Below are 15,586 nucleotides of genomic sequence, written 5' to 3' on the forward strand. Positions count from 1 at the left end.
GTAAAATTTTATAAAATTAATGCTAGTGGCACAAAATCCATTCATTAACAACTGAATACAAATAATTTTACTCAAAAACCCCCCCTCCCTTCACTTTAACTGACCACTTTTAGAGGGTAAAGTTGAAAAACAGTGAAAAAACGTGCAAAGTCACCCGCAACGACGGTAACCCACAGGATTTGAAAAATTCGAGATAATGTCGACGACTCAAAGTATAAGTCGAACAACTTGATTTTTTACAAGTTTTATTGGCTTTTTGGATACTTCTTTATACCGTCTACCTTCCCTGTGAATATTATATGTGAGAGTTAATTATTTTCAAAGTTAGAGAAATTTTAAGTCTCTGCATGTAAAATCTCAGCTTCAAATCGGTCTCCTGTAAAATTTGTCTATTGCGGTGTTATTCGTTTCTTATTCTGAGCGATCGATGTGAAACTTAAAATGTGATTCCTTTGTGATTTTTGTGACGTTTGAATACAAATATGAATTTATTTTTCTCATCCAAATCTTGTTTATTTCATTCAAAGGTATTTAAATTAACAATCTTAGAGAGATTTAATGATTAGCAGTAAATTAGAATAACAAATAATCTCTAAATATCTCTTAAATTAATTTGAAGTATGTAATCTCAAATGAATGTCGTCAACTTTTTTGAAAATGACGTTCAAATGAGGAGTGTGAGTATGATCCGTATAATCCCCAAATGTTCAAATTTGAGGAACTCTACTGTACAGTGCTGTCTCTCTATATGCACAGTTTGGGTACTTTTTTTGACAGTTCTCTCTCTGAATATGCACAACTTTTTTTGAAATTTCCAACGGTTTTTTTCTATCTTTTAATAAATTATCATTTTTTTATTGTTCTAGAATTTTCCGTGTTATTTTAAATATAATATGAGACAGAAAAAATAAAATTAAGAAAATTAAAAACAAGAAAAATTAGTTACCAAGAAAATAATTTTCTTTATTACTTTGTCAAAATGTAAACAAATTGATTTTGAATGCAACCGACACAAAATCTGTGCATATAGAGAGTGTTCATATAAAGAGACAGCACTGTAATTCAAATTCAAAGATGCTTAACCCATTCCTTACCATGGTATTATACATCATACGCAAATTGAGTGATTTTAGATTATTTATTCCTGGGTAATTTTTATCCAAATTGCTGTCGGGAATGGGTTTTTAGTAACTTTAATTAGTCAATTACTTGGGAAAAATAGTCCGACAGAGATGAAAATACATTCTGTTATTGTTTTCTTGCTTCAATGAAGGTCATGCAAAATCATTCAATCATTTGCCTTAATATTGGAATACCAAACGAATGAATCACAAATGCCATAGGCTAACAGGTTTACCTTTGATTTCAGCATGCCTTCCAGCGCCTCTCGCGGAAATTACAGTGAAGTAGAAATTTTTTTTGAAAGCCATGTGAGAGAAAAATACCGCGAGGACAGGATGAGTGACCAGGAAGATTCTGGAGCAGCCGGCGGCAGTTCAAGTGTGGAAATCCAAAGGAAGGATCGCCTCAGAGTGCTCTGTATTCACGGTTACCGGCAAAATGAATTCAGTTTCCGCAGCAAAATCGGATCATTCCGGAAGTATGTGGACAAATATGCTGAGTTTGTCTTCATCTCAGCCCCGCATCAGGCTCCTCCGTTTCCGGGCGAGGAGGACAAGGGTTTGAATGGTAATTTAAATAAATTCTCACAATTTACGAGACTCTTAAATGAAATATTTCTCTACAGAAAACCAGAAAAGTTGGTGGTTCAACAAACCCGATGGACATTTCCGGGGGATCTACAAAGGAGGCCCCGTTGTGGGCTTTGAGGAGAGTTTACGACTAGTGGAGGAGACATGGGAGAAACAAGGACCTTTCCAGGGCCTTCTGGGTTTCTCCCAAGGAGGCTGTTTTGTTGGACTACTGAGTCATTTAGCTGAACGTGGGATGATCACAAGGCTGAAGCCAGAATTTGTGGTTATAGCTTCGGGATTTCGTTCCCTCAGCCTAGCCCACCTCAATTACTACGAGAATACCGTGAAAATTCCTTCGCTGCATATCTACGGAGAAAATGACGACATCATTCCTACGGAAATGAGTGAAACTCTAGCTTCAGGATTTGAAAATAAGGCTGTAGTTACTCACAGTGGAGGCCACTACTTCCCTGCCACAGCTGCTCAGAAATCTGCCTACGTGGAATTCTTCCGGGATCGCCTGCAGGAGCACCTGGAAGCTGCTGAACTTCAGAATAACTGATTATCTCTCCTTTCTCTCAAGATTTATTAATCACTAATTCTCATATTCTTTTTATTTTACAAATTACATAAATTATTCCACATTCGTTATTTTTTTCTTTTCCTTTATCGTCTCAGTGAATTGTTTTTTTTTTTAATTATAAAAGAATTGTACATTCAAAGAAATTTTAATTTCTTGTTAAATAAAAATGAAAGAGAATGATTATCCGTAGAATAATTTTTTGTTTTATTTTTTTGAAAGGGACGACAAATCCTGGGAAAGCGATTGTTGTAGAGGGTTGTCTTAAGAATCATAGAACTTTACATCGTACTGAGTATTTAGGCATATTCTTATGTAAATTTAAAGATAAATTGTTTTACTTTTCCATAAGATTTACATTCTATTTGAGAACAACAGCACCAACTTTTTGTGCATCATTCTCTATTAATTTTTTTGTAGGTTATTCAGAAATTTCAGGTTATGTTGAACCTAACCTTAAAAATTTGGGGCCTTTTAAAATTTATTTAAAAAAAAAACAAACTTTTATAAGAACCTGCAATTTTATCTTTTTTGGTTTTATTATGATTCTCTTTTTTTAAATTATTTTATAAATTGAGGTTATGTGTAATCTAACCTCAAAAAGATCCAGCAGATTTTCGATCCAGGAATATAACAGTATAAAGACGAAAATACTGAACCTGTCTTGATTTTCACAATTTTACTTTTTAGAACTTTTCGAGGATGAATGGCCTTCTTCATCAGGGAATCGAATATGGCAGCAGAGAAAATCAGGAGAGGTTCCAGTGTCTCGGTCCATCTCTTGCCTTAAAAGATATATCTCAGGCCAAGGCGTTAATTTTCCGAGCAATACAATTTGATTAATGTAGCTAATTTTCTTTTCACAGTGCTGAAATTTTGTTTTTTTTTTGTAATATGAGGTTATGTTGAACATAACCTCAAAGAGAGCGCATCGATTTTTTTATGTGAGTAAACTGGAAAACATTCTTAGCACTGGATCTCATATTTTAATTAGAATGTATTCATTTTTTTTTTTAAAAAGATAAAGACTTGAATAGTTAGAATCAGAAAACTTTTCAAAAAACTCGAAAACAAGACTATGTAAAAAGGAACATGAATTATATTACAATTTATTCTTTTTTTTGTTTCTCAGATGATTTAAGTTTGTGAAAATAAATTTGCAACATTTTGAAGTGTTCTTGCTTTTGAAAACCGTTTTGGAGGTTATGTTCAAAATAACCTTACAATTCTAATCAACTTCCCAGCGAGCACAGTCAGCTAAATAAAGTAGGATTTTTAGCATATCTTTGCTCAATCGATGAACAAAAATATGCTGATCGGTCAGCAGTCTTGAACAAAAATTGCTAGGCACTGTTTCGCAAGTGTCGTTTTAAGGTTAGCAGAATTCAGCTGAAAATACCTAAGCGTTTAGCTGAATAGAAATCGGTCAGTATTTGATGCTCGCTGGGTTATTAGTAAAATAAGAGAATCAGAAAACCGAAAAAATATTTTATTCCATTATTCTCCAATTTTAAACGTCGCTTCATATTTGAAATCGTATTAAATCATAACCTCAAAATATTTTTGAAGATTAGAACTTTAACTTTTTCGAGTTTGTTATATTTTTTAAGCAAAAAATTATCCTGAAATTATTAATTTTAATCAAATCGTGAGAAATTCACTTTAAAAGTTAATATTTTTGTTTCTATTTCTAAAATATTTCCCGATTTTGAGGTTAGACACAACATAACCTCATATATGAAGCGGAAACTTTTGGAATAGTAGAAAATGGATAAAATTATTATGATTTGTAGTCGTGTACTGAATGTATCAAACACTCCAGCAAATTCAGAATAATTTCCAAGATGTCTTGTATTTTAAAACTTAATAATCTTTTCATTTATTTTCTGTCGTTATTTAATTACGTTTTAAAAATCACTTTAATTGGTTTCCTTTATATGGCATTTTAGATGATTTTATATTTTTCTTAATAGAAGTTCATTTATGAGATGACCGCAAAGTTAGAATTGAATTTTTAAGGTTATGACTACCATAACCTAAAACTTCAACTAATTTATAGGTTAGGAGAATCCCATTAATTTACCTATTCCATTAAAAAAAAACGAAAATTATTTTTTTGTGACTATTTATAAATATTTTTGCCCAAAGTTTGCATTAAGTTCATCATAACCTTACTTTCTAAAATAAAAAAATAACCTAAAATTTAAAAAAAAGTGAGAATGACCACAATAATTTAGCTTATTGAAATGCAAAAATATAAAGGCTAAATGATCTTTTTCGCGGATGAGGATCCTCCCCCAGGATTGCAAAGAAAAAATTATTATATCTCGCTAAAAGCAAGCACATTCAGAAGGTAGAAAAGAAATATTCTTTGATGCTTTTATTTATTTATTTATCTATCAAGTTTTTTTTGTGAAAAAGACAAGAATCGAGATAATTTTATTTCCTCTATAGTGATTCCACTTAGAATGAAGGTACTTTTCAACAAAAAAAGAAAGATAAAGGACAATCTTCTAAAAAATGTGTTAATTTTATTAAAAAAAAAGATAGTGCAAAATAACCCCCAACATTTATGGAGACATTTTTTTGTTTTTAATAAATTCCTCATTGAATTGGTAAAGAGAAAAAAACATTATTTTTTTTTTACCTCACCTGCTGGAGCTTATTCAAAAGGAAAAAAAAACATATTTATAATTTACAGCATTCTTCTTTTTTTTCACTTGTGAGCTCCTCTGTATCTCTTTTGGGGGCGCTTCATATAAAACAAGAAAAGGCAATTAAGCAACTTGCTCCTGTCCATTGGCAGCCTCTTGATTTTTCATCACGTCCGGAAGGTCTGGCGGTGATGAATATGGTGTTATTTCCAGCGCTTCAAATTCACCCGTTTCTGTCCGAATTGCGAGACCCAGTTGTGCTGGAGCCTGAGCCTTAGCCGTAACAATTGAGATACCATAGTCTTGCAATGGCTTATCATCCTCCATGACTGTGTTGTCTTTATTGTAAAGCTGCTGATCTCGAGGCCGAATCTTGAGAATCCCTACAAGCCCAACAATTTGACAATTACAACTTAGTCAAAGCTCAATTGTCCCCAGAAATCAATTGCTTATTCAGAAAAATTCTATAATCTATTTTAAAGGTTATTTTGAAATGTAAGGTTATGTTGGCTCTAACCTATAAAACCATATCAATTTTCTTTAAATTTTGTTAAATCGAACTCCACGGAGAGAGCATTATTCCCTCGATTTTTTCACTCCCCCCCCCCCCGGAGGCCACTTTTTTCAACAATCTTCACGTTTCAGATGATTTCTGAGAAATGTTGTCACGCTGTTTGTCTGTCTGTCTGTCCGGCTGCCACAAGCTCTAGAGGCCAAACGGTTAGAGATAGCGACTTGGGACCTTCGAGGGACCCCCCATAGATCGACCCAAGGATCGTTAACATGTCCCTCATTTCCTCCAACCCTCGCCTTCCCTTCCAAAATCACGTTTTTTTGGGATTGTTGAAAAACGCGTCGAGCGATTTTATTCATTATAACGGTTTTTCAAGGTCAAAAGTTAAAAAAAAACTCAGGACAGAGGTGAATAATAACCGTTTGAAACCGAAAAAACGTCAAATGAAAATGGTACAGGGTACAGTCTAGTTCCTCAAATTTAGAACTCCTCAAATTTGGACGACGATTATGTTCAAAATGTAAAATTTGAGGTTATGTGAAGAAATTTTTTCGTGGAGTTCCATTTTTCTCTGGTATTTCCTCAATATTATCGTATTATATTAACTTCCGCAACAAATTCCATTTATTTAACAATACAGTAGACTCTCTTTCAATTGGACATTTGGGGCAACATGTCATACGGTTTATCGATAGATTTAGGCGTCAAAGCCTTTGTAAATTCCACAAAAAGCGCTCAATTATAAAAAAAACACGATAAAATAGGAAGAACTACAGCGAATTTGAGCAAATTAGCTTCATAATTGAACGTAAAAGTAGTCAACAAAATTTTTCGCTCGATTGAAAAAGAGCCCATTGAGCGAGAGTCTACTGTAAATTGCATTGATATATTCTCTAAAGTTATTTATCTTAATTTTAGGGAAAGTGAATTTCAGATGAATTCCGTTATGTTTTTGTAAATATTGTTCAAATTTGAGGAGTGAGAAATGTCATCTATACCCCCCAAATGTTCAAATTTGAGGAACTCTACTGTACGTCAATTGCATCAAAACGGTGCCTGGTCAAATTTATTTTGACGTTTATTCGGTTTCAAACGGTTCTTGCTCACTCTTGCTCTAGAGAGCGCACTTATCAGCCGAATTGGGCATATTTGAGCTCCTTGGAAAGTTCTTGGAATTTCCGACAGAACTGAATGTATTCCAGTCGGTTTTAAAGCGGTAATGAACAGGTTCATAACCAATAAATAATTTTTATTCGAATTCTAATAAAGATTAATTCATTTCATTCCAATTAAAAAATTTAAAAAAAATCGTATTTACGCAGACCACGGAATTTTTCGCGGATCTGAGATATTCGGCTTTAAAGTTTTTCGGATATTTTTGTGCATTTTTCTTACAATTTTATTAATTTACAAGTGAAACTTGGCATATGTTAAGCCTAAAGAAGGCTTTAAAGTCTAAATGGATGTCAAGTTTGAGGTCTCTATCTCTTATAGTTTCCGAGCTATTCGACTTTAAAATGTCACAGTTATTTTTTTTTGCATTTCTAACAATTGAATTTGCACGCTTTACAATTTGTAAGACCATCGCGTTGTACGCATTTCGAGGTTGCCTGTATAGAATCTCAGTTACCATAAGCTTATCTGGACTTCGAATTTGCCCTCAATCTGAGTTTGCAATGAAAAAATCACACCTATCATAAGCCCGTTTAGGCTTATCGTTGACTTTATTTTCAAATCTTTCATAAATAAATGTGCTATAATGGTTCTAGAGAGACAGCCTTAAATGTATGTGAGTCAATTTTATAAGGAGACAAATTGTAATTTATTTGTGCTGTTTGTTATATTTATTTATTTAGCATTTTAGCTTTTATAGAAATGGTTCTAGTGTGATAGTGTGAAGCCCGTATTAATGATTCGTTTCTCAAATAAAATCTTCAAGCAATCTGTTACAGTTACAGTCTTCCCAAGTGGGTCTCGGCTAGAATAGAACCGTCTATGATTGAGCTGTGCGTGTTTTTAAACGCAATCTGAACCGTTTTATGATTGAGCTGTGCGTGTTTTAACTCTTTCTTCTCCTTTGAGACTCTGGGTACTAGGGTATTTCAACAAGGAAAAAAATTTTTTAGCACTATTCTCAGGGTGGTGTATTTGATGAGACAAGAAAGGTTTTCTTCGACGACCATATGATCAAACGCTGTTTAGAGGTGGCTGAACGACTTTTCTGATTTTACACTACAGAGAGGATCGTTCAGCCACCTCTAAACGATGTCTGATCATATGGTCGTCGAAGAAAAACTTTTTTGTCTCATCAAATACAGCACCCTGAGAATAGTCCCAAAATTTTTTTTCCTTGTTAAAACACCCTACTGGGTACCCATGGAAGAAAGAATTTTTTTTGGACTATTTAGAATCGATAAAATCCCATTCTTGTTGATGATTACAAACTATAAGGATCTTTAAATCTAGGATATTTTTTGCGTGATCCTAATTAACTCCTGAGTTAAAATATTTTTGGTTAAAAAACGTGAATTTTCGATTTTCTACTTTCTAAGACATTTAAAGTACTATTACACATTTTCCGGAGTAATTCACAATCAAAAATCTCGCGGCACTATTTAAAATTGAGCAAAATTCTTGCAAAATGTGTCCTGACTGAGAATTTTCAAGTAAATTCTAAAAAACTTATAATGCTCAATTAGCTCAATTGAATTTAAAATTAAATTGTGAAAATCCTAGTGTGATATAGTACTCTAAGATTTTTTCCTAATGCTAGGCGCGTTACAGTAAATTTTTTATGCAAGTAAAAATTCGCTAGACATTCTTAGAATAGAGATTTCTAGGCATTATTAGTCCCACAAGCAGAGCTTAAATTTTTAAATCCTTGTAAAATAAACACTTTTATAACTGAACTAATAGTATCAAACCGAATTTGATGACCCCCTGCCCTACAACTCTTCAGATCAGGCAAAGTTCATGCAAGATCCGGCAGTTGCGCTACCCATTTGCAGCAAATAAATAGCATGCAGCATATGCTGCATTTTGCCGGAGAAAAAAATAACCCAAAAAAGGTAATTATGAGGATTAATTCCGCCAAGATTCTCATTATATAACGGCATACATCGGGCCACAACTAAATACTATGAGATTGTAAATAGCTCTCTGATGTGTATTGGTCAAGGGGACAACAAAAAAAACGCGAGCTGATGATTCTTGCTGGAGAACTTTGTCCTCTAGATTTGAGCTTCACAGTCATCGTGAATTCCAGCGATAAGACCCACGATACCCACCCAATCACCGTTGGCATCAACTTGTCTCCCAACCAAGATACCACTAAAACACCAGGTGAGTCTCCCGGTCTCATCTTGAGCCAAATACATCCCAAAATACAAATCAAAATATTCCTTCTTGCTTTTACTCACCTTCTATCATCTTTTTCAATTCACTAACTGTCGTGTTGTCTTTGGCGTCTGTAAAAATTGTTGTTTTCTTTCGCCGAATCATGAGAAAAACGTCCTGAAATTGGAAGGGAAGCAGTAAATTTGGCTGCTTTTGGACTTGAAGAAATCACCCATCATCCCGATGAGTGCAAGGTTATGTCCGGCCGAGATGATTGTCAAACAATGACCTTTTTTGCCATTGCTGCCCCTCCTCAGCCCAATTCTCATCACTCACCATTTTCTATAGTATCTGAGGCGTCTGCAAATGATGCTAGCGACTAGAGAGCCAAATACTTAACCAGGGAAAAAGTTCTTTTTCAGTGCACCCACAATAAAACACTTTCAATTGCAATTTTCACTAGCACTTCTGCCCGATCGCGATACTAGCGCCATCAGTGAGAAAAATAACAGAAACTACGTGGTTTATCCATTACAGGAATAGCATTAGGTGTTTCCTTACGTAAGTCATGACGGATATAGGAAAATCCCACTAACCCAGTGGTCAATCCACCACCACAGAGCCGTGCTTGCTTTTTCGTTATTTTTTGGGAATAAACTTTTTTGATAAATAAATAAAATAAATATAACCAATTAAATTATTAAATATGAATTTTAATTAAGCAGATTGTTGATCAGAAAAAAAAAAATCAATTTTTATTAATAAAAATCTTATTTTGGGTAGTTAACACTTGTTGCGAGCTCACATTTTAAATTTAAATCTATGGAACAGTGCCCTGCTGAGGCGATGAAGCTCTGAGAGCGGAGAAGAAGAAAAAACTATACTGCAGCTGATAGTAAAAAAAAACCGCCAATCGGTCTCTTTTACCCCTTTTGCCTCCAGCCTCCAAGGAAGAGAAGGAAGGAAGACGGGATAAAGAAGAGATAAATTTTATTGAAAAAGGATTGACGATTGAGGGATGTAAGGAGGAAATTAAGAGGAATTAAATGTTTTGTTGGGAAAAACATTTAATTCCTCTCATTAAAAGGCGATAGCAATGTAACTTTTACTTTGCCATGGATATTCCAATAATCTTAAGCAATTACTTTTTAATTTCTGATTTCTGATTACTATTCTAATCAGACATTTCTATCAATCGCAACAAATTGCTTTATCGTTATTTCCCGTCTATTTATATGACTTTTTGAATCAAATCGTAAGTGCTAAAAATTAGCAAGGATTTTATCATGAAATGCAAATGCACATTTTTCTCTACAAAATTACAACTTTTTTTTTTTGGAATATCATCAAGAAAATGAATGCTCGCGAATCACACAAAAAAAATGCAGGGCAGAATTGCTTAATTCGGAACTTGCACTAAATATAGGACGTTTTTATTGGAACTTGTCAATGTGAATGGAAGTTCGACTTATTTTAAGCGCAAAAGATTAAACAAAATGGTGACTTAGAAAAATATATAAATATTATCTGTGGAATATTATTATTATTAGGAAAATTTCTCTAATATGTAAAAATTTCCATATGAATCTAAATATTAATCAGTTCAGTTCATAAATTCATTAATCATTAATTAAATAAATTATTGAGTAAGGTGAGTATTTGTGCGTATTGTCAGTTTGAGGAGGAGCTTGAGGATGCATGGTGAGTTATTTTTTCTCTCCCCGCTGGATTTCTCTGAAGCACTTTCACTTGCAGATCTCCGGATCAATTCGCAGTACTGTTCTTCATAGAATACCGAGTGGAAGAAGTGAATTTTAGTGAGGTAGATTAGAAGAAAATTAATAACAAAGAGGTTGAGACGTTTGATTTGGATGGATCAGGGGATCCGAGGGTGAATGTTGGTGAGGAAGTAGATGAGGATTAAATAAAGATTGAGAAAGAGGAAGGTAGTACTGTAAGAAACTACTGGTCAGAGAACACAGAAAAAAGAAAAAAATCTTTCTAAGAATTTTTTTGATCTTGTGGTTTGTTCTTGACAAATTCTCTCATCGGAAATATTCTTTATTCTTCAAATAATACCGTATCAAAGTCTATGTGATCGACACAAATCGAGACATCGGGACGGGATGAAATGCGAAAGGAAATGAATGATTTAAGATCTGGAAAAAGGGGTAATCAGCCACTGAACATCTAACCTATCTTTTTCTTTCTTAACATGAGCGTTCAAAGGTGCCCTCTTAAATCTCCCTCACTTTTTTATCCTAATTGCTCTATAAATAGAGATCCCTCAAACTTCTATTACAATATTTCCTGGATTTTCTACTTACAGGTAATTCTCTTGATCAACTTTTTAAAGATCAATCCTACTCGTTTTCGTCCTTCAGAAATCGTTCTTTCTATTTTCTATCCTATAAATAAATTCCTCTTGTAACATATAATCTAGTTTTTTTTTACAAAATCTTTCAATTTCTGCAATCAATCTCTTATCGTCCTTTGCAGCAGAATTCGCTTTAAAAACTGACACTTCTACGCTTCTTTTCTATCTGGCAACTCCTAATCATAAAAGTAACTCTAATCTATAAAGGCTGACCCCCATAATTATTTAAACTCAAATTTAGAATCTGCAAGATGGTTCTGTTGCAATTTTTCAGTTATACAAAGTAACATATAAATAAGCCATACGAGAAGTAATCTCATGTCATGCCAAAATTAGGGAAGGTTGTGTAAGGTGTGAATGGACTGCTGGGTAGACGCTGATTTGGCGTGTCATCGAGGCGTGCTTTTGTTTTTATTTTTTGGAGCTAATTCCGGGGTTTATCGGATAAAAAATACGTAAATTTCGTGAAAATTGATAGTGTAAATAAGCTCCAATGCTTTTCAGTAGTCAATTGATAAGCTAGAGCGTCATTAAATTGTAAAATATTGAGTAGAACCGGGCCACGTACGTTGTAAACAAAAATCGCAGTGATCTAACCTCAAAATTCAATGAGAAAATTGCGCAACTTCTTTTCAACTTTTCTTAATCTAAATAAGTACATTTTCTGCAAGTGCACCAAGTGAATTGAGGACACAAGAACTCTCTCATCTTATGAGAGTTCAAAAGATTGTAGAGTGATTTTCTAAAGGACATCCCATCCGGATCCTTTTTGGCGGTCAATTTTGTCCCCATCTCCATTACATAACTTATTTATGAAACTCTTTTCAAGGAAAAGTGCTCTAAATTTTTAATTGTGAGAATCTAGTCGATGGTGAAGACTTTAGAGAAAATCCATCCAATGCTACATTGGATCCCCACCAGATTAACAGGTAAGAATTTGGCTTTCTAGTTCAATAACGACCACTCCGCTGCTTTGCAGCTCCCAAGCGGCTCTTAATTCATTTCCAATTATATAATTGCTTTTTATGTCCTATTGCAGATTTATTCAGCACCTTCCAACTGTAATTTAGAAGTGGTCCGGGCTTGCCAGAGAGATAGACGCACATTTACAGCTGGATTTAAGAGGAATTTCTTGGTAAGTCACGAATATATTTTTGATGTTCAATTGTTCGGCTAAAAGGGAGAGCAAGGCTACCCCTTAACCCTTCTCAATAACTTTGGTCCGTATGAAGTTATTTTTTTCGTATAAAATTAACGTGAACATAAAGGTATGAGCAAAATATAGCCACTGTTTTCTCTTTCGTCTATACTGGTCTAGGAGCCAAACGGTAAGAGATATCGGCTTTCAGTCTTCAAAGACCCCCCTCATAAGTTGTTATTACCTTTTCTCATCGTTCCCCTGACCAATAAAAACCCTTACTGAGACATAATTGCGTAAAGGCGTTCTAAGCATTCATTTTTATACAATTTTCTGCGTCTCTATTTTTTCAACGTAGAGGGGAAAGTGCCCATGCTTGATACCATTTGAAGCTCCGTAATGACTAAATTTTTCCTATATTTCTCAATAAACGTGACACCGCAATATATTTTACAAACTGGCCACTTTCTCATAGTTTTTAAAATATGGTTATTATGAAGTTTATAATGATATCAAGCATGGGCACTTTCCCCTATACTAATTTATTTGCTGATGGCTCCGGCACACCTTTAGATCGGTAAAATTCCATGAAATCAAAATTTATGTTCCTTTCTTTCTTTCTTAAAAAAAATTGCATAAGTCTGTCCCACTTTAACAAACTCCAAATCGGACTGAACTAAATTTAATTTGGTGTGATGTTCAAAAGAAGAAGAAGAAGAAGAGTGCAAAAAAGTAGGACAGACATATGCTAAACTTTTAAGAAGAGATGTGAATTTTGATTTTATTAAATTTTCCTGATCTAAATCTAAAAGGTGTATTGAAGCCATATAAATCAAACTCAAAATTACTTTACACGGTTTATTTCTTAACCGATTTGTTCAATATTACTGTCATTTGAAAGGCCTTGAAATTTTGAACAAGTTTAATAAGGTAATCAATATTTTCTAAAACAATAATGAACCAGTATATAAATTTTTATTAAAATTAAATTAAATTTTATTTTATTCTCTTAAACCTTACTTTTATTAAATTTTAGTGTTCGAACGGTTCGAACTAAAAGAGATAAAAGTACGTTAAAATTATTATAATCCGTGTTTCTCAACTTGCCACCGTTCTGTAGCTTAAACCGTAAAAGATATCAATTATTGGTCATCAATGACCCTTAATTTTAAAAAAGACGCTCTAGACGCTTTTAATTTCCTTCTGCTTTTGAAGGTGATCCAGATGAACATTTCGTCCATAGACATCTATTGACGGGAAATCCGCCATTTTGAATTTTTAAGGTTAAATTTTAATCACTTTAGAGGGTTCATTTTTCAACCGATTTGATTAAATTTGGACTTTTTGGAAAGGTCTTGAAATTTCCAACTCAGCTGCATTGGTCTTAATTGTCAATGAACGGGTAACGTACCCCGTAAATGACTTATTTTTCTTAAATAATCCTTTTACTTGTCTGTAAAGTTGCTACCCAATTAGAGACCAAAGGGTAAGAGATATGAACTTTCGGTCTTCGAGCACTTCCTCTTAAGTCTACCCAAGGACGATTATTGTGACCTTAATTTTTCTCCCGTCCCTCCGTTTTCCCTATACAAAAAATTTTTGGGTAATTGTACCAAATTTCGGCCAGCTTGCAATTCCGGCCACATTTTTTGTTCCTCAAATTTCCATAAATTTTTAATTTTTGCATACTCTAGAGATTATGCAATGCAGAAAAAACAAAAAATGTCGCTTAGACAAACGCGATGAAGTAATAAGACAAAGGAAAAATTCGAGAAGGGCAAGTAACTATGAAAATGAAGGTGGCCGAAATAGGCCACCAAAGCTATGTCTATATTTTATTTCATTTTAAAATGTAGATTGATTTTAGAGAAAATAAAGTCGATAAACTGTCTACAAGGTTCCAAAAGCAACACTCCTTAAGAAGTAATAAAAAAAATCAATTTGTATTAAAAATATTACATTTCAAACTAGAAACTTTGGCGCTTGCATGCAATTGTGCCGAAATCTGGCACACTTACACTAATTTTGTTTTATTTCGAAAACAACTCCTACGATTTCTTTTACATTCGAATATGTTTTGGAGGTGGTCTAGGAGAATATTTCTGTCTCAGGTGCCAAATCGCGATCTTGACTTTTTAAAGGTCAAGATTTAACCATTCCCTGGGGAGCGTATTTCTCAATCGATTTAGTTAAATTTGGACTTTTTGGAAAGGTCTTAAAATCGGTAATGAATCGGTAATTCTAAAATACGAAATTCTTTACCAATTTTCGATTTTGGAACGCTTTTCTGATTTTTAAATCAATTCAATCGATAGTAAACTGGTATGCACTGGTGATGATATTTCAACCAAGATCGCTTACTTTATGATGCAAGTGTCATGGGTTCAAATCCTCTTCAGATAATTAAAAAAAAAATCCGTATTCGCCAACGAAAAGATTTAGTTTCTTTTTATAATTAATATTTAAATTGTTTTATTCTTTAATTGCTCAAACACGCTTCGCAAACTATCTTCGATTCTTTACAATTTTTCCTTTGCTATTGTTTTGTTCAATTGCAAACCTCAAAAGGTCATAGTACGATTTATTAAAATGCTAAAAATAGTGCGCAAAATATAGAAAATCTAATCAATAATTCGCAGTTCGAAGGTATCAGTGACAAAATCATTATCACTAATGGACAAAAGTGTTAAAATTTGAATTTCCACATTTTGCTGCTAAAGGCAAATTATCAATGGAAATTAATTCGGGGCATTTCCGGTCAGCTCCACAGTTGTTACTCCTAAATATTGCAAAATTTTCAATGTCAGGAAAATCGCTGTAAAACCGATGGCGTACGGTGTAACCAAGAAATGCGATACAGAAAAGTCTCTTTCTTGAGATGATATGAAGAAAAAAAAAGAAGTAAAGAGGCTTTCAATGAGAACATTTGCGACGCAATTCTATCCGGTGAAGTATATTCAAATGATGCCTAGAAATCATACCACATTTGAGTGTAATAGAATGATTCCTTGGAGCAACTGAAGGGAGGAGAGGAAAAACAGACAAGCAAACTTGTTGAATCAATTTTCATTTATCCGGCACAATTTACACTTCTCAGTACCTTAACCCTTTGCCAAATGACTCTCAAGTCATCGTCAGTAGTGCTAATTTCTGCTTAATCCAATCACAATGAGTAAGATTTTTTTTCTGGTTACAAAAACTTGTTAAATTTTCATATTTTGCCAGAGGGAAAAAAAGACTTGAAAATTTAACAACAAAGTCGCAGACAATAGACTGTCTGGCTGTATAGAAAT

The 15,586-nt window shown here is 33.7% G+C and overlaps 3 protein-coding genes across 3 annotated transcripts in view; 2 read left to right on the forward strand and 1 right to left on the reverse strand.

The window, feature by feature from the left end:
• Positions 1-1,406: 1,406 nt before the first annotated feature.
• LOC129799942 (esterase AGAP003155) lies at positions 1,407-2,472 on the forward strand. Its single transcript, XM_055844245.1, has 2 exons — positions 1,407-1,689; positions 1,748-2,472. Exons 1-2 carry the CDS (start codon positions 1,458-1,460, stop codon positions 2,254-2,256), a joined length of 741 nt encoding a protein of 246 aa, XP_055700220.1. The 5' UTR covers positions 1,407-1,457; the 3' UTR covers positions 2,257-2,472.
• Positions 2,262-9,288, reverse strand: LOC129799944 (elongin-B). The gene is made up of 3 exons (XM_055844246.1): positions 9,115-9,288; positions 8,862-8,955; positions 2,262-5,311 (listed from the first exon to the last, which is right to left on the reverse strand). The coding sequence occupies exons 1-3, from the start codon at positions 9,115-9,117 to the stop codon at positions 5,052-5,054; spliced, it is 357 nt and encodes a 118-aa protein (XP_055700221.1). The 5' UTR covers positions 9,118-9,288; the 3' UTR covers positions 2,262-5,051.
• Positions 9,289-11,524: 2,236 nt separating this feature from the next.
• The window catches only part of LOC129799946 (glycerol-3-phosphate acyltransferase 1, mitochondrial), a 41,838-nt gene continuing 37,776 nt past the window's right edge, over positions 11,525-15,586 (forward strand). The window contains exons 1-2 of the mRNA XM_055844256.1: positions 11,525-12,084; positions 12,195-12,290. The gene's annotated coding sequence lies outside the window, so the exon portion shown is untranslated. The remainder of the gene's footprint in view (positions 12,085-12,194; positions 12,291-15,586) is intronic.

The sequence above is a fragment of the Phlebotomus papatasi genome, chromosome 1, assembly GCF_024763615.1.
Source record: "Phlebotomus papatasi isolate M1 chromosome 1, Ppap_2.1, whole genome shotgun sequence".
Taxonomy (NCBI): domain Eukaryota; kingdom Metazoa; phylum Arthropoda; class Insecta; order Diptera; family Psychodidae; genus Phlebotomus; species Phlebotomus papatasi.